The sequence below is a fragment of the Tigriopus californicus genome, chromosome 4, assembly GCF_007210705.1.
Source record: "Tigriopus californicus strain San Diego chromosome 4, Tcal_SD_v2.1, whole genome shotgun sequence".
NCBI lineage: Eukaryota > Metazoa > Arthropoda > Copepoda > Harpacticoida > Harpacticidae > Tigriopus > Tigriopus californicus.
The window spans coordinates 8,518,703-8,537,229 of record NC_081443.1 but is presented as its reverse complement, the minus strand read 5'-3'; the positions used below and the strand labels follow the sequence as shown (position 1 = coordinate 8,537,229).

Here is an 18,527-nt window from a genome sequence, read left to right as displayed (position 1 = left end):
GCGTCCAAAGTTATAAAAAACAAATATGAACCCTAAAATGTTCAGTATAACAAACAGAACTACTTTGTACTGTATTTCTGTCCATAACTTATCTCTTTGAGGACATTGGGAGCAACACAAGTATTTTTCCCACTTTTGGGTAAGTACTAGTATGGGAGTGTTGATCCTGGCTAACATAGCCAGCCATGACATTGTGCATTTACATTTCCGATAGGCAGTGTTATGTCAGTGTCAGATTGGTTCCCTTCCTAAAGAGATTGTTCAAGAGCACAGAGAGCACCATGAGAAAGATGGTTCTACATGTATCGAGGACGACTTTAGCACTGGACAACGACGGGGGTGGGGAAAATGAGTAATTCCAATTCCATTCAATCAAGTCCATTTCTCTTTACATTAGTTGACTCAATTATAGCCTCAGAAAGCAATGGTTAGTATTGATCTCAATTGAACGTCTGTGTCAAAAGTTACGTATGAGCATTTAAAACTCGGACCAGGGAGGGCATAAATTGAATGAGCTAGCACCACGTTGGTAAGATCTTACCAAGGTGGTGCTAAAAAAGTCATTTTCTGCCCACGTCATACAGAGTTTCAGGACCTCATTGCCTTTGACGCAACATTTGATTGAGGTCAAATTGGCTAACGCTTTCTGAGTTAACTAAAGTCCAGCTTGTGTGAAGGAAAGTGCATTTGGTTCATCTGGATAAAACTTGCGTTTCCCCCACCCTACTGTCTCTGTCCAGTGATGACGTCGTCCTTACATGTATTTATTGAAGAAACATCTCACAAGCTTACAAAAACAGCTCACTGATAGATCTCAGACAATTATAAATGGCTCTGTTACCTTTATCCATTCAATTTATACCTATTACAGCTACATAACTTCCAAAAATCTATTTCTGAAGACTTTGGCCTAATTTGTTACCGCTTTTTGTGACTAAACAGGTTAACTATGAGACTTTAAAACTTCATTAAGTCATAGCTAAGTTCCAATCCAAATATAAATATGGCCTAAATGATCTGTTTTTGCCAATGTTTGCCCTCTTTTGGGCGCAAAGTAGGAGTGAAATGTAGGAGTTAAAATTATGATTGAGGTGGTTACAGTCTAAAAATTTCTTTGAGAAAGGTCAAAGAGGAGAATCTAATTTGTAATTTGGGATCCTTTGCATTCAGAGAAACTGCTCCAACAACTACTGTACACTTTGTCTCCTCCTCAATATGTGAAATTTCGGCATTAATATTTGACTCCATGATATGTAGAGAAAACCATTTTGCATGGTTGCTCTGACTCCTCAATCTCTCAGCTACACTTGCTTATTTGCCCATGTTCTCCTTTCCACGTCAGGTTTTCTGGTCGGTCTTAAAAATAAGCAATAACATTTTTGTAATATAAATTAAGCATGCGAGAAACAAGTTAGATCTACTGTATATCAATGTTTGAAATACTCCTTCTATCCAGCTTCAGAGGCCCATAATGATACAGGGAAGCCTATATAAATTGCCCTAGACCTATAGGATACTCTCATTTTGCTGTTTCTAAGTTAAGCGTCTTGTTACCAATTTCAAAATTTCCGCAAAATCCTCTCTCAAAGTTCAGGAAAAAAAATCAATCTGGAAAATATGGACAACTCAGTGCCATTGACATAATATGATCCAATATCTCAAAAAAAAGAGAGGGGGCGTGCTGGCTTTGCCAGTGGAAAGTCAAGATTATTGGAAAAATTAAAACAAGGGGGCCTTGGAGAACAAATTTTTTGAAGATATATTGTCCGTAGTTGGTGGTGATGCATTGTCCCAAGTAATTCTTGAGTTATGACACTTTTAAAAGAAGACATTTAAAATGGGCTATCCTGTACTATAGATCATATTTTTGATCTGATGGTTTAAATACTTTGAACTATGACAAAAATTACTTCATTTTTTTATTTATCTAACTTGCTAAGTAATAATCTTTACAATGATTGGTCTTGCACTAAATTTCAGTCAGGCTTGACATTTTTTAAAAGAAATGTTGACATGAATAAAAATAACTGCTTTGAACATGGCTAAGATGAAATGATTGGCATAAAATCAAAATCATGCATCGCAATAAATACACATGTATTTGCTATTTATCAGTCAATTAGCAAATGAGATCCATTTTTTGCTAACACTGCAATTGAATTACGAACTCAATATTGCATAAATGCAATAATAATTGGCAATTACATGTTCTCTCCATTGGCACACTTCTTATGTACGCTTTTCGTGGTCACCTCTTCTCCACTCCTGGACAGAGCATTGTTTACTTTCGACCCTTAATTCCCCCTTTGTTCACTTTTGAACACTTGATGTCCAAAACTCCCTCTGATCTCCATAGTTACCCACCCTGGCTCTGTAGCATTAATGGGATGATGGCAAGACGACTCACTTGAAATGAGGCCAGCGGGACATCATCTGGAATGGCTTCATTGGGTAGGACGTAGGCCTCCATTTCGAGGTCACGATTCTCCATCTCGCCAACAATCACTTTGAAGAAGTGAGTTGGAACAGCCACGTTGTTCGCGCCAATGACCTGATATCTGAAAAGGAAGCAATGCAAACAATTGTACCAATGTGGCACTGCACTGTTTTGTATTCTATTGCACCGCTTGGATGATGGCATATTTCTGTTCCAAGCCATCATGGGGAGAAACTCATGGGTCTAACTAGGCCTGACATTGTTTGAACAAGGGCTGAATATTTACAATAGAGCATTCATCGAGGTTGTATCAAGTATTCAGTATTTTGCTAGTGGAAAACGATCATTCTGAACTTCAAATGGGGGTTCAATATTCGCTAGACATTCTAATAAGTTGAAATACGATGGAACAAATTATGTTCGAAATTCATTATAAGCAAATTCTTGATCAACTTATTTCATTTAAGAGAGCACTATAAACCAATAGTTGGCGACTTTCGGCAGACACCCATGCTAAAAGGTGTAGATAAATAATTTTGGAAGACAATACTGATATGAAAAGAAGGAATAAGTTGCATCAGAAAACCACTCAAAGGAAAATTAGCACAAGCACATTACGTCTGGGCCTAAGTACAAATACACGTCAATAAACGCTCCAATAGTACATTCCATTGGTCAGATGTCACAATTCACAAAGAGCGATTGTCCAAGTACTATAAAGTTGAGGAAATCTCCTTCTTTTCGGTTGACAAACTGTGTCTTGTCTCAATGAAAGTGTCGTCTGATATATTTGTTGTCTCGTTCCCCACATACCAAAACATTAGACAACACTGACTTCAACAAGTACATCTTATAAAGCGCATGGTGCATTTTCCAATCCCTACTCGGTAATTGTAATGAAACTTAGTCGAACTAATGGTGCAACCTTGTAGGTTGCTATTGGTGTACAAATAGTGTTTTCATTTGTAATATCTTGTAAGGCTTTTACTATTATTTGTGCAAAGTTATTGTGGCTGTCAAATCTGTCACTAGTGGTTTGTCGATCTTTCATTCATGGCCTTGAGTTGGATTTCCGACTTCCTCCTCGTTGGTTTTGGATGAATTATACGACTCAAAATCCTCATTTTAGTTCCTGATGGGTTTAAGAATTTGAGTCAAGATTAATGAATCGTAATCTGTTCTATACAATAGTAAACGGTCTTTTGTATAGTCTTATAGCCCAGAATTCGCATTCTAAAACGAGAAGACCAAAAAAACGCAAAGGGGCCACGAAATTAAGTCGAATGATTGCTAGCTAGCTAGCTCAGCTTTGATCTCTTCTACGTATATACTTTTTGCGAAGCTTTTTTGAAAACGTATTTTCAAGTCATATGAAGTGCACAATGTGGATTAATTATAAGAATGAAAATTTCTTGTCTTGTTTGATCTTGGAGGAGGAGAAAGAAAAAAATGGAACTAATGGCGGTACTGGGAACTTGAAATATGTCTTTGTCTAGATGGAATTGTCTTAGTTCAAACCATTAAGAGTGCTAGTAGGATTACCGTCCACCAGTAGATCTTTACAGCACTTCAAGTGGGATGAAAATCACGGCCTTAGTTGAAGACTTTTGGGTACGTTTTTTCAACTTTATTTCTTTATTGTTAATCAACGACGTTCATATGCGGTCAAATGTGGTCTGTTATGACTTTATACTTTTCAATGTTTGTAGGTTCGTGCATTCTTAATTACCGGTATGTTCCTGATTTTGTTGTTGTTTTTGATGATGATGATGATTTTCTTTGCGACGTTTGCCAAGTTGGGAAATAGTTGTCTGTTTGTGTAGTCTGTGCTATTCTCCTATTCACATTTTCAAAGGGCACTATATTTTAACTAACAAATTATTTCATCCATCACAGTACACAATCATACATTTATTACTTAGCACATTGACGTTATTTTAAGTTGCAACAAATATTTGTTATTGATATTAATATCATCAAACCAAAAAAAAAACTATCATCCCCTAACGTTGTGGTGTCCCTAGCAAAGTTATTAATATACACATCACAATTTTGTAGATACATTTACAGACTAAAACGAGAAGCACAAAATACAATAACATTAGGCAAATTGGCTAAAACTAATTTTTGGGACCAAGGTCTTGCCAGAGAATTCAGGCGGTTAATCTCTTTATTCGCAATGCCCAACTTTGGTTTCGTCCGTAAACGCTTACAAATTACTGCCGGGTTAAGATATGGTTAGGTTTAGGAAAAAGAAAGATGCCCTCGAGGCCTCAGTATGAATATTTCTTGTTTAAATCTCACAAATAATGCACTTGGTCAAGTATTGGCTGACTTATATGAGCAAAGTCCTTTTAGAATGGGCAAAAAACCCAAGAACACCTTATTAGCGAACTCTTCTTATGACAAGTTCTGTGGCAAGACCATTTCCCCAAATTTCAATTTCCTAAAGATTCCACCGGCGACCTCAATCCGAGCGGACAATCTCAATGTCCCCTTGGGACCAACCATATTGTAGAATTAGAGAACCAGCCAGATGGAAATGGCAAGGACCTCGCTGTCTCATCTTCTGTGGAGCAGGGACACAAATTGATGATTGTGACTGTTGAGGAAGTGGGTCTGAGAAACGAACGAAGGATGAGAAAAAACGATGGCACACATGAGACTCCTTTCTGGCCATGAGGATTGCAAGATGACATACAAAACGGACACAGAAGAGTCAATTCCATGTGGAACAATCTCTTGGACCGAGAGGAGCAGGCTTCCTAATGATCAACTCGTAGCAAAGTACATCGGAATTTGTCCAAAGGGAATAGCGTGCTTAAGCTTCATATGACAAAAAGGAGACAAGTACTTGATGACACGAGATTCCGTGAAGGCGCCTAAATTGCAAGGTAGATGCACGTCAAATAGGGTCTTTGAAATCATCTATCCCAAGGCAGGTTAGCTGGAACTCTAATTCATCCCTGGGACTCATGATAATCAGAAACACAGGGTAGGCCAAAATAAGCGTCTCCTAAATTCTATACCTATTATTGTTTTTTGGTCAACGTACCCCAAAAAGTTCAACCTGATATCAACAAGTTTGTTTTAGACATAAATTAACTTCCTTCAATGTGAGGCTACCTAAAGAGATCTTGTTCGAAAGTAGAGCGCGCGTCCTTTGGGAGCGAGTGGCAATCCCCGAGTGAGAAGATCATAGTTTCATAACGAATGGAACAATTTGCATGAAACTTCAAGATGTTCTCGGAACAATTTTCTTTAACAGCTATTAACAATAAAAGCATCTTATCCATTTGAGTTCATACTCGGATACTAAATTAGGGCAACCCTTTACCGACTTGCATTCTCAATGTAGAAAGGGTATCAAATTCAAGCGGTGTATGATTACTGGTTATCCGTGTCAGATTTCTTGGAACTTCCTCGGCGAAATGTTATCAAAGACATGCCAAAGGTATAAAGCAGACCTTGTTATTGTGGCCAAATCTGTCATTGGAAAGAGTCAATCATTAGACCAAGGTTCTTGACAACACTCTGTCGTCAGTGAAGGAAAAATAAGATGAGTTGACCCCCTTTTGGTGTAAAGACAAGAACTCTTTAGCTGAAGGTAAAGCCAAAAAATCAGTTTGAACTGAAAGGTCATGATATTGACAACGAAAAAATGCTTTCTTTACCAGGAAGATGGCAAGTTATACCTGGGATTGAAAACTTGAGAGAGTAGTGTGTGCTTTTTATCGTCGAAGCTGATCTACTGTCTTGCATTCCATGAACAAATTCAATTCAATCATGAAAAGAAGTTCTGAGATCAAATAATCCGAAAGGCTAGAATTTGCTCTCGAGAATGCATATCATGCTAGAATCGTAGGAATCAAATTTGAGCTCTATCTAAGATCTGAGAAATGCCAAAACACATGATAACATCAATTCATAAAAAGAGACCACAAACATTTAGCGAACAATACACAAAACAGAAAACATTTTGCTCCCTATGATTTCCCGTTCGCATGGCAGGCAGCAAGATCTTCCGTACAAAACCACCAAATAGAAATGCAATAAAACCAAGGTTAGGAAGAGGCTTCTCGGAAACCATTTCGTGCCCATAAAAAGAGAAAGATCTTACTTGATGACTTGATTACGATATGATTACCTGACATAGTTTTTTCCGTCGGGCCCTGGTTTGGGAAGATATAACGGTCCTGTGCAAACGTAGACGTTCCGATACAACTTGGTGAGATTTCTGACATAGCGCTCTAGATGTTCCCATTTATCTCTGTTAAAGCCCACTCCAACCTAGAATGGAATATATATGATACTCGAGGAACAGTTCCAGAGAAAATTCGTAGTCAACCAAAGACGCTCTTGAACATTGCAATACATTCATGCATTGAAATGTATCACTGATGAGGACAGGAGCTCTCTCCATACAAGTGTGGTTAGTGATGGTGTCAGTATCCTGCCCTTTTCAAGAGTTCCAAGATTGAGCCAACCGACTACTTTTGAGAGCAATTGTGGAAGCATTCGAAACTTTGTGAAAGAAAGTGTGCACAAATTGAATTCAAATGAGTTAAGGGACCGTCGAGCCAGTCGATTGGCTGGAATCCCACCAGACTCAAAGTTGCCCGAATTGCTCATTTCCTCCTCGACTGATCTTTGGAAGAGCCAAGTGAGTCAGGCGGCTCCTCTGTTAGAAGAGCAACGTCGAGAAATCATAAAGAGTGCGAAATGAAATTAAACTTGTTATTCCTTCTCCCAGAACTTTCGGCCCTCAGCCACGTTTCCTTCAGGTTTCAATCAACTAATGGAAAGCCCTTGATGGGTTCGTTTTTTGACTTCAGGCACTATTTTGACATTTCCTGACCTTATGGGAAAATGGGATTCAAAAGACCTCTCGTCATCTCGTGGGTGTTTCACAGAAAGAACCTTTCATTACGTGCCCCTGATGACCACCCAGGAATGGTTATACCAGTTTTGAAGCATTCAAAGGCCACAATACTATTTCGAGCTAATGTTCTTCTCATTAGTGGGATGCTATTATAATTCTAAGTGCTGACAGGCCTAACCAAATCTGAGCTGTTGAATTCTCCGATCAACGAACTAATTGCAAAAAAATCCCAGCTCAAGTGCAATAAAGTGACTAATTGGCTGTCGTTCTTGCTACTCCATCTCCTCAAAAAAAGAAAGGTGACATTCGAGCCTTACAGTACGCAGATTATGCCCCCTCCCCCCAGGGAGAATGTCTATAATCATCACTCGAGGCTAATAGTCTCGTCTGACGAGTTCACACAAGCAACGTGCACTACAGTTTATTCCGGAAAGAAGGCTGCTTGAATGAGACTCAACTCACACATATATCTAGGGGAAGGAAGCTCCGCCGGATATTAGCTTTGCGCTCTATAAATATGAGATCCATTCAACCACCCGGACCAACCTTCGAGACAAGAGAGGTGGCTTATTGCGGAGGACCTGAGACAAGTGTGGGCTCTTGAAGGTTAGGACAGAGACAAGGAGGAGGGAAACCTCATATCCCAGAAGACCCACATAATTGAATCAAGTGTACTGGATGATGTAAAAATTTTATGATAAGCGCATCAAGGGGCCAACCGGCCTAGGACAGGTTGAACATCTCCAAGAAGTGGTTTCATATTTAAAGATGAGAAGGGCTGACGAATGTTCGAGCCTTGCTTGGAAGTCAATCTTAAACTTGAGAACCAGTCATTAAGAGAAAAGAGATGGAGACGTCGAGAAGGTGGCAAAGATTTACCGTAATCGCATTCTTTAATGACCTCCAGTAGATTGGGCCAAAAAAAATTGACATTTTAAGTAAGTCTTCAACATTCGAATTTAGATGTTACTAAATTTGAAGTCGAACCAAAAAGCTTCCGTCAGAAGTATGCACATAGAAGAAATAACATAGAAGAGTAAAAATCGAGTTTGTTGTGATTTTTTATTGCAGCTGAATCAGTAACCAGTTGACAGTGCAACTCTAGCTTATGGAAAGCAGCGCCTCTACAATCAGAAACTATACCGTAGTAGCCGGTCAGCTGGCATTCATTCGCTCTGGAAACTAGTCCGCCTGGCTAGCTCTCATCGCACTCTCTACGAGTTGCTTCCTGTATGGCATGCATTGCGAGCACAAGTAGACCACTTTGTAAAGCGAATGGGTGACAATTAGTGCTGTGGCGAGTCCGGACTCAAATCCGAGTGCAATCGACCCTTTTACTTGATGTTGGAGAAATTGGCCAGGCTCGTCAAAAAGATGTTGATTTTTCTTTAAATTTCGTCCGAAAAACTGACAGAAAACAAAAAAAAACTGGCTTTTCTTCATCACGAATAGATCATCTAAGAAAGCAGACCTTGAATGATGATTGCATTAACTTCTTTAGCTAATAAAACAAGATGAGTCTTTTTGTTTTACTTGAGCCCAGTGGAAGACTCGAGTCCAGCAAAAGTCAGAAAATCAAAGGACTCTCCCCAGCACTAGTGACAATTGAAAGTCTGTTAGTGTGTGGTTTTGCGTGTAGAGGCTCTGCCTTCGATCGACTGTCCAGAGTAACTGTTCAATAGGGCATGTCAAGTGAAGGAAATTCAAGTGAAAATGTGGTCCGGCACCTGACTTTGGGCATTTTGGGGAGGGAGAACAAAGACAAACATTGGACAAGCCCTATGGTCACCAATAAAACTAAAGGCGTCGCCACAAAAAACGTCATTTCTGTTATTTTCTTTCTTTTAAATAGTCGAACGTCTCGAGGCTCTCCCGAAGTTGAAGTCTGGCCCACACATTCCTCTATCTAGTGGTGGGTGTTATAAATCTCAATTCAGTTCTCTATTTTCAAACATCGATATCAAAGATTTTTAGACTTTAAACTCCTCTCGGGTATAAATATTTTGCGTTTGATTTTTTTCTTTGATCAAGAAAGTCTGTACTTGAAATGTTTGTGGTTCCGAAATGAACCCGTCTTTTTCATATCCCGAAGAAAAAGGTCTGATGTTCATTTCCTACCGAGTAAATTGCTTCCTACTTATTTCCCAAGTACATCTTAGAATCTGAAGGCTTTGGAGCAAGAATGATCCCTTCAACTTTCTTACTTAGTACACTCTTTCAAATACTGAGTTACTTTCGGATCTGAGTCTAATTTTGAAGTGTCTGAATGAAAAGTGCACCAAGAAGAATCTTCATCACTTTAGAAAGAAAAAAAAACCATCTCGACCCTGTAATTGGCCCCAATTCGATTTTTTCTTTACTGATCAGAATGACACTTGGTTTTGTATTGCCGTGTAACCCTCCCGTAGAAAATACAATGACAATGAAAGAATTGCAAATACAGCGGTTTTCGCATCCACGCGTTTACACACACAAAAACCCGCTTTTTATGATCCTTGTCACAAATGTATTGTTTATGGCACATAATAATGGTCTTACCTGAGGTGCCATGTTGCTCAAAAGAAATGTCTCATTGCAAACATCTTGATTTTGACGATGATTCCCGGCAGCAGCCAAGTGACCTCTATCAAATCCGCTATACTGAAAGGCAATAGATACGAATTCAGAAATAGCATTGGCTGGATGTATGTCAGTTCTATCTTTAACACACTCCAAAACGATGGCACTAGTCCAGTGAAGGAAGCTATCCAATCACTGACAAGTAGAGCCAAGGGTTCTTCAAGGCTTGATGGAACCCGAATAGCAAAGTAAACACAAACATGAACATCCTATTTTTGAGGCTGTAATCAAATCTTGCTAGGTTGTCAGGAGAAAAGGCCTTCTATCTCTCAATCCCTTGGTAGATGAAACTTTCATCCTTCCATTTACCATACGCACATAACACCAGGGATCTTTGACTCGCTGGACCTCGTTCTCTCAACATTCGGATATGAGATCATAGGCCACGAATATTCCGAAATACCCTGCATTACTCTTTTTGGTTATTTGGAACTTTACCAGTGTGTCCGTAAATATATAGGCAATCCTCGAGAGTATAAAGGGCATTTTCTTCCCATGAATTTCCAGCAATGATTCTGTTCCAACTACCAAGTCGACTATGCAGTATCCCCAAATGTACGATTCGAGCCTTTCTCGGTTACCCAACATAATGCGGTCAGTAAAGGCTCTTAATTAACCTCTTAGCAGGACCAGAAATACAACATTAACCAACCCCCGCCTTTACATGCATAATGAGGTCTAGTCACAACCACAAGCGAAGGATCTTGTACTTTATTCTTCCGAATCATGGCATACGAAACGAATTGGAACCAAGCCTCACTAATCATTCATAATATATCCTATTCAAAACATTGACATCGTCAAGACAACCGTGTTATTTAAACCGATCTTGGGAATTGAGTGAGAAAAAAAAGAGCCGAAGAAAATGAACCAGGCTGTCAATGCCATGAATGGGCTTAAATTTGAAATTGAGGAGAACACTTTCTTTGGAGCCTCAACACTTTGACCCCTTTTCCGTATGCATGAAACTTGGGAGCTTAGGACAGATTAAGTCTTTCTTCCCACGAAAGAGCAAACAAAAAAGATTCGCGAGCACCCCGTTCTTTTTTTCGCACCTTGTAGTCTTGATTAGAGGATCTAAAAAACGGATGAATGGAGAGATCCTCCTTGAATTCGGATTTCTGGCGATCAACTTGGTCATTTCTCTTCACCGATTCCCGCGTCAAATGCTCAAACACCCAATGGGCCAAGCGGCTCCTTCGGTCGTAGCTGACAACATAATCCCTGGAGGAAAAGCAGAAAAAGATGGAACGAAAGAGCGACGTTCGATCTTGCATATAATATATCCCGTAGAAAAGGTTATTATTGGATATGGAGCTTTCTTTAACATGATTACCAGTTTATCTAGGATATGGGTTTGCAGTTCGCCTAACTAGGGTACATTTACATGCCCTTATGGTGTCATGACGTCAGTGAATTTATTTCTTCTTCTTCTTCTTGTAGATCAACATTGAGTGTATTCAATGGGATAGTATTTGCTTACTTGGCCTTGAGCCTTATGCTCTTTTTTAAGATTGGGAAAAGGCCACAGTCCTTTACATAATAACCTGGCTTGTTCGCTTGTTGAGGGTTGGAAACCCGACCAAGATAGAGCAAGGATGCCAGAGTAAGTGAGGGGGAAAAGGAAAGTATTAGCATTTCCACACTTTCCAACTGTGGAAAAAATGAGTATCGAGAACCATTTTCGTGCAGGGGGGAATCCGAATGACTTTCCGATTTTGAGACAGCTTCAATGGCTTTGAATATTGAATGAAAAGAGGAATGGTGCTCATTAAAATCTACGAATGCTTGTGCACTTCCATAAATTTGGAATTTCCTCCTAGAGTTGACTTCACTTTTTTTCGTCGAGCCTTTTGCTAATTACTAACTTGTTATTGGTTGGATATCATTATGCATTGGTTTATTTTACAGTTTCTGTTGAACCAGCGTCAAACAACGTGATGCAAATATTCGAGTATAATCTCAAAGGCACCCATTGGGTCGGGTTTTGCTGCTTTTGAGCTCCCCAGTCAGCTCAGCACAAGGATAATTTATGGATTTTTGGCTGAAAAATGGAACTTTAAAACGAAGAACGTGACAAGGATACGATCCCCATTTGAGCTCCCGTCCCTTTGGTCAAATCTTAGATTCGAACAAGGTGGAATGACCTCAAAGTTCTTGGATTCATCTATTAGATTACCTATGTGACCGGATATTATCCAATCCTGGGAATCCAAATCGCATGATCTCCATAATACGACTTTGTCCCGGCAATGGTTCCGAAGGAATTCCTACATCTTTTTGAGGAATAGCCACCTCGGCTGGGGTTTGTACGGGTGCCAAGTCTCGAGATATGGCTGTGGCAGCAGACACTGAGCCAAATATGGGCAAACCTGGTTTGGCCTTGAGATCCTTGAGCACTGACCAAGGATCAGCACTTTCATGGCCATTGGATTGCCCTATTCGATAACCAACACCAATGGCCATAGTGCTCACCACGGCATATTTTGATAATTGGATAAATCGATTGGACCACATGATATGTTTAATTGGAACCCTAACAATTGTTTAAGACTAGACGATGAATTGATAACTTTTTGGCACCATGCCGATATAAATCACATGTACTTGTTATTTGTTTACAGAGAGGTTCAGTGAGCCTCCAAAGCGACAGTTATGTTCGAAGTTTTATTTCGATTTTTCTGATACTTGTATTTTTATTCATTTTGGGAGAGATGAGAGAAACCTAGACCTACAAATTTGACTCGGATTTGTCTCGAAATTCCAAGATCGCTGAAGTAAAGTATCGCGACAGTCAGAGCCATGCATTTCCTCTGGCTTCTCATAAAATGAGTAGAACTTTCAAAGTCTGCCAAAACTTTTGTTCCACTGGAGTCCCCGCTGAGTTTTATTCCATATCGTATTTACTAAAGAAGAGCTTTGGAGCTCTCAATTAAGAGGACCTCGACCCTTTGGCGTTCCAGATCAAGACCTGACAATGCAGCTTCCCTAACTAGGTTATGGCTCGATTCAAGCCACACAAGCTATTGTAGGTGAAAGGATGCCTATCTGGAAAGTAATGCAGTCTTTCACTAGTTCAAAGTGCTTGGCCCCAAAACCGAGACTAGTCAAGTAGTACACGTTTCTAGGCATCCATAGAGTTGAACGGAATGTTTTCTCAACCATTGACGCCACTTACTACTCACTGGCTTTCTTTCTGGAGCAAAATGTTGTGCTTGTCAAATATCGAGTGCAACGGCAATTTCCATGTTCCAAAAAGCTCTTGTAAGTTACTGTAGCCGTTTACTATGCAGTGCATGTGGATCTTAGACGACATCCTGGCCAAAGATAGCATGGGGAAAACGAGCCAAAGATGAGCGGAATAGTCGGGAACCACTTCGAGGTGGCTATTTATTTTGCAAGCCTTTTCAAGGTGGCGTATCCCTTGGAGCCAAAGAGTTCCGTTGAAAGACTGGCTCCAAAGTGCAAAGGGGAAAAATGCCCTCGAGAAAAAGGCCAAGCCTGCTGGAGCGACTCGCGCTTGAGACGATTGGAAGCATCTTCAAATCGTCGTGTCATCGCTCTGCTCAGTATTTACTGTCCATGGCAGAAATGCAAGAGTTCGACCATCCTCATTTAGGCCTTGAGGTTGATCCTCAAATCAATCGTGTTGTACGACAACTTCAGGTGGCTTTCTTGGACGAGGTGCCACAAAAGTTTCATCAATTTATCTTACGAGAGTGCCTGGTAGGTTCACAGGGTTCTTGCAACCCTATATGGAAATAATGTTTGCCAGAGTAGTCGACACGAAAATGGAAGGTATTTCAAGTGTTTCAGATGATTCTCCTTGCGACATTCTTCATATTTTGGTGAAATTTATGTTGACATTGTTTCAATGTGCTTTTGTTAAATGTTTCCCAAATGGAAGCAAGGATTTGCCTCTTGTTATCTATTTTCTAATACCTTCCTCATTTCAAGACTTAAACAAAATCGTTGATTGCCACTGTGAAATAAAGTGACAAAAATCTCAGGGATTCAAATGCCTTTCCCATTCCATTTGTGAGAGCATCAAAAGGGGTCGAAATTCAATAGTTAGATGCTAAACAACTACTAACGGAAGTACATCTCTTGGTATGAAAATTATACATATTTTGGCTGGAAGTCATTGTAGATCAGCACAAAGCATATTTCGTTGCAAAGTGTACTTCATCCGTGGGTGAAATAGAAATTACAGAAAAGTGCTTTTCAAATAAATTGGCTCAAAAACCATCTGAAAGGAAACCAGAGTTGATCACTCTAAATACGAAAGCCTTCTTCCCCGCCGCTGCTTGTAGCATTTCCTTTTGATGATGAGATTGCAGTACGAATGGGATGATTTCTCAGTGTGTGTTTGCTTGCTTCTCTTTCAGGTTGCTCTTTCGGATTTATTTCGAGCCACCAGCCTTCTTCATCACGAGGCCAGCCTTCACATCCAAGGCTCGGACCCGGAGAGTCGAAGGCGACGTCTCATGAGAGAAGAACTCCAATTAGCCTTCGTGAAGTTTTTCTGCCATAGAACCGCAATCAGAGAGATCAATCTCACACCCGAGGTAACCGCTATAAAATGGCCTTGAATTGAGGAATCTAGAGCCGTGGAATGTGGATCATTTTTCACTTTATACTCGCAGTTCCTCGGCTATCGACCTTTGCATTGGTGCATTGTGGCTCGTTTATGCTCACTTATATGGAACATGGAGTCTCTGGTGACTTTGAGATTGGGAGGCTGGAATTGTCTTCAGTACGGACTTTTGTCGAGACATAATCAGAGCGAGGGCTGGCAACTCAAGTGTATGCCCAATCTGACGAGGATCCAAGTGAGCTCAGTGGGCGAGAAATTCTTCGAGGTCATTGGCACATTTTGTCCCAACCTGAAAGAGCTCAAAGTATGTTCTTCAGACTGAGAGGTCGTAAAGACATAAACGAAGTCTGTTGCTGTCATCGTTTTCTTTCATGAATTTCAAGGTCCAATCCTCGAGTATTACTGACTTGGTGACCTTTTGGGTATCCAAATGTTCCCAACTGGAATGTATCGAATTGTTTGATAATTTCGCCGTTACACCAATTGGTTTTGCTCAACTCTTGAGAGCCCTGGCCAATCTTAGAAGTTTGGGCCGTTGTGATGTGATTGGAGAAGCCTTTACTCTTTTGTACGCAGACAAATCGATTTTCCGAAGGTGAGAAAACATCTCTTTTTCCAAGTTAAACCTTTTTTTGTACTTGTGTAATCATTGCACGGTGTCAGGAGCATTGGAAGTGCATGTCCAGAGCTGCTTTCGCTGGAAGAAATCGATTGCGAGGCCAAGATCTCGCCAGAAGCCTTGTCGTTCATCATCAATCACTGCAAGAACCTTAAATCCTTGCGGTTCAAATTTCTGCCCACGGATGAGGTCAACCTTTTGAGTGCGGAACCGTACGGAACCCTTTCTATGCTGAACACACTCAACCTCTTGTCCGAGCTCAATTTATCCGCGTGTGATTTTTATGGCCACCATTTGTTCCAAGTTCTTCAACAACGGGGGAAATTTCTACAGAAGCTGGAACTAAACGATGTGGATGAAATGAATTGGAATTCCATCGAACTGATTGGTACGACATGGGAGCGCCTAATTTGCCAGCATTTGACAAGCCTTTTTCTACCTCATTTTTTCTTAGGCAATCAGGTGCCAAATCTGAAGTTTTTGTCTCTGCGATGCTGCCACTTTCAGTCTTTACCAAACTTGGACTCGGTTCAAGTTCAGATGACGACTAGTTCGCACCTAGCAACAGATTGGAGGCCCTTCCAAGCCTTACGGGGCCTGGATATCGTGATCTTCACGCCAATGCATTTCGTTGTGGTTAAGGGAATTGTTCAATTCGCATCGTTGCTTAAATCTTTCATCTTTAACTTGCTCTCGGACGATTTGGAGGAGGATCACGTACGACATATCATGAAGTGGAACTCCTTCACTAATTTAGAGGTATGCGGTTTTATATATCCACCACAAATTGCTTTGATAAAAAAAATCAATTGATGTTTCTAGGAGTTCGAAGTGACAGCAGGTTCGAGGCTTTCGATTCACATAGTAAATTTTATCATTGAGCGTTGTCCAAATTTGAATCGATTGGGTCGTCTTCGAAATTGGGGTCGATTACAGAAACACGAAATTGAGGCCATTCAAAAAGAAATTTCGTCCAGAAATTTCAATCTCAAATTCGATAATGACTTTTAAAAGGGCCATACAATCATCAAGAAAGAAAAACCTCATTTGCATTATAACTGATTGTTCAATTTTCCATTATTGAGTTTCGGTTCGAATCGGATAGACTTTAGACCAGGCCTGGGTATAATCTTTCATTCATGACAAGGCCTCACAATTGGCAACCCAAAGAGAAATCTATCCATTACGGCAACCGACTAGGGTGTACGTTCATTTATCTCTCCGATGGATGGCCTGAAATAGGGACTACAAAACCAATGGAGAAGGTAATACTCCAGTCTTTATCTTCCGGATATGGCTGTTCATAATAATCAACAAATCATTGGCCAACGTAATGAAAGACTCCAGATTTCATGAATAAGATACAAAAGAGATCAAAACAAAAGCCAAGTGGTCCTCATGATTAGAGAATCATAGTAGTATCTTTACGCATATGCTCTCAGGCCCTACGCCCCAATTCAATGTAGTACGCACACGCATGCCCAATTCCATAGGCTTGGCGTCCAATAGTTCTGATACATGTGAATCATCCATGCCAAGCCCTCCTGCACCTTCACTCATAAGGGGGAAGGGGAAGGAAGCTCTACCAAAGTTGGCCTGTACTCATGTAGTCCTGGGCTTCGTCAGGGTTTCGAATTTGAACCCTCTTTTCTTTTGTTTGTTAGACTACAGCGTTATCAACAAATATAAAGATGATCAAGACCTGATTGAATTGTTCAGGCTGATTTGGAACTGAATAGGAAAAAGATTCTTGATCAAACCGGGACCTTGATCTAGCTTGTTTTTGGCATTTTGCATTGGTCACCTGATCTCGTGCTCCAGCATCTCCTCTTTCTTCTTGCCTGGCATGAGGTTGGAGATGATGGTGATTTCTCGGATACAAAGTGGGCCTGGGCTTGGCGAAAGTGTTCATGTAGGGTCTAGTTACATCCATCGAAGCAAACGACAACTGTCAATGGAGACTGGAATAGTTCAAACGACAACAATCGTATTGCAGTGAGTCAGACTTCTTTAACACTTCCAAGAATGGTGCTCTCTTGCCACTGTTTGTGGTCAAGTTCTTGAGGCTTGCGAGCCCACCACAAGTTGAACACTAAAGGGGGCACAACATGCATGACAAGAAGCATTGCTGTTGTTGTATCATCTTGTCGGATGGGGTATTTCTGGTCGGCATTTATGGAATGTCATTCCATGCCAGCCTGCTAATCATCCAGACCACTCAAGGTCACACTCTCACGCCTGCCTTTCCCGTGGATCCAAATGGGAACACTATTGTCCATCCATTGTTGATCGTGGTCCATTCGCTGGGGATCTTGGTCAATGGCCTTTTGGGTAAGCATCCATCCATTACTTGGCCTCTTCGAAATGCGTGGCATAAACGCAGATAGTAAAAAATGACGGTTTCTTCCATGCCATATAATGCCAAATTCTATAATCACTCTCTTTTCATTTCAGTGCTCGGGATTCATTTCTCGCAACGAGTTTTAATGGTCCCGTGGCTCATCGGTCAAGGGGTCCTCTCAGTCATTCTGCTCCTATTGGCTCTCTATTATCTCATCTTATTCCCGCGACAAGAGTGTCCTACAGAACCAGACATTTTTACCACAGAGTGCCACATCTTATTGTGGCACAGTGTCATCATGGTGTGTTCAGTATTAACTTTGTTTTACTACTTTTATGTGGTTCATGAGTTTGTGGCTCAGCTTCATCACCACGAGAAGTGCACACAAATGAACTTTGCCAAAGATGAAGAAGAGCCCGTGTTTGTCATAGTCGAGGAGGAGCCCGTTCCACGGGTGAATGTACCAAAATCAACCCCGTCTCTTCGCGTCAAGAAGGAAAAACGTGTCAGAATACAGGAGCCATTTTGAAATGCAAACAAACCCTCTGCAGACAATAAATCTTTACACACATCTTACCATTGTGAACGGCTGATTACGTTCGTTGTTGGTTTCTAATGAAGGATAAACCTTGAGTTACTTCCGCTCAGCTATACAAATATTTGCCAACAATTACGCACAAAATGGAATGAAGGGTGGTGTCGATATTAGCCTTGAAGTCGTCGGTTGTATCCTCAGGTTTTTGAGGATAATTAGTTACCCTCTGACTTTTCTCCTTCATGTCTTCAATCTCCTTGATGAGCGTTGATCTCCATCTTAGCGTGTCATTCACGTTTATGCGGATGTAGAGTATTCAACACTTCTATGATGCAAAACTTACTACATCAAGCCTGATTGCCGACATTTTGGTCATGAACTTTGTGATGTTGTTATTGGTGATATTTTTTCCAGGACGTAGGGTCGTGATTATAAACAAAAGTAAAATTGATTGGGAGGTGACTAAAGCGTAGTTGATTACCGTGCGATCGAGTTAT

General features: G+C 40.6%; 2 protein-coding genes across 4 annotated transcripts in view; one reads left to right on the top strand and one right to left on the bottom strand.

Moving 5' to 3' along the window:
• LOC131879293 (endonuclease G, mitochondrial-like) overlaps window positions 1–12,558 on the bottom strand; it is a 14,123-nt gene extending 1,565 nt beyond the window's left edge. For all 3 annotated transcript variants that reach the window (XM_059225568.1, XM_059225569.1, XM_059225567.1), the window contains exons 1-5: window positions 12,118–12,558; window positions 10,994–11,162; window positions 9,858–9,959; window positions 6,585–6,727; window positions 2,408–2,558 (exon numbers count right to left, since the gene is read on the bottom strand). In XM_059225568.1, the coding sequence (XP_059081551.1) occupies window positions 2,408–2,558; window positions 6,585–6,727; window positions 9,858–9,959; window positions 10,994–11,162; window positions 12,118–12,455 (903 nt within the window). In that variant the 5' untranslated portion in view covers window positions 12,456–12,558. The remainder of the gene's footprint in view (window positions 1–2,407; window positions 2,559–6,584; window positions 6,728–9,857; window positions 9,960–10,993; window positions 11,163–12,117) is intronic.
• A 602-nt stretch (window positions 12,559–13,160) lies between these two features.
• On the top strand, window positions 13,161–18,071 carry LOC131879292 (uncharacterized). The gene is made up of 8 exons (XM_059225566.1): window positions 13,161–13,664; window positions 14,327–14,506; window positions 14,585–14,839; window positions 14,919–15,130; window positions 15,199–15,542; window positions 15,609–15,913; window positions 15,977–17,485; window positions 17,609–18,071. Exons 1-7 carry the CDS (start codon window positions 13,416–13,418, stop codon window positions 16,163–16,165), a joined length of 1,734 nt encoding a protein of 577 aa, XP_059081549.1. The 5' UTR covers window positions 13,161–13,415; the 3' UTR covers window positions 16,166–17,485; window positions 17,609–18,071.
• Window positions 18,072–18,527: the final 456 nt, after the last annotated feature.

Coding starts and splice junctions, on each gene's coding strand:
- LOC131879292 (XM_059225566.1), top strand. CDS start 13,416: ATGCCCTCGAGAAAAAGGCCAAGCCTGCTGGAGCGACTCGCGCTTGAG. Junction 14,507..14,584: donor AGATCAATCTCACACCCGAG/GTAACCGCTATA, acceptor TTATACTCGCAG/TTCCTCGGCTATCGACCTTT. Junction 15,131..15,198: donor GACAAATCGATTTTCCGAAG/GTGAGAAAACAT, acceptor GCACGGTGTCAG/GAGCATTGGAAGTGCATGTC.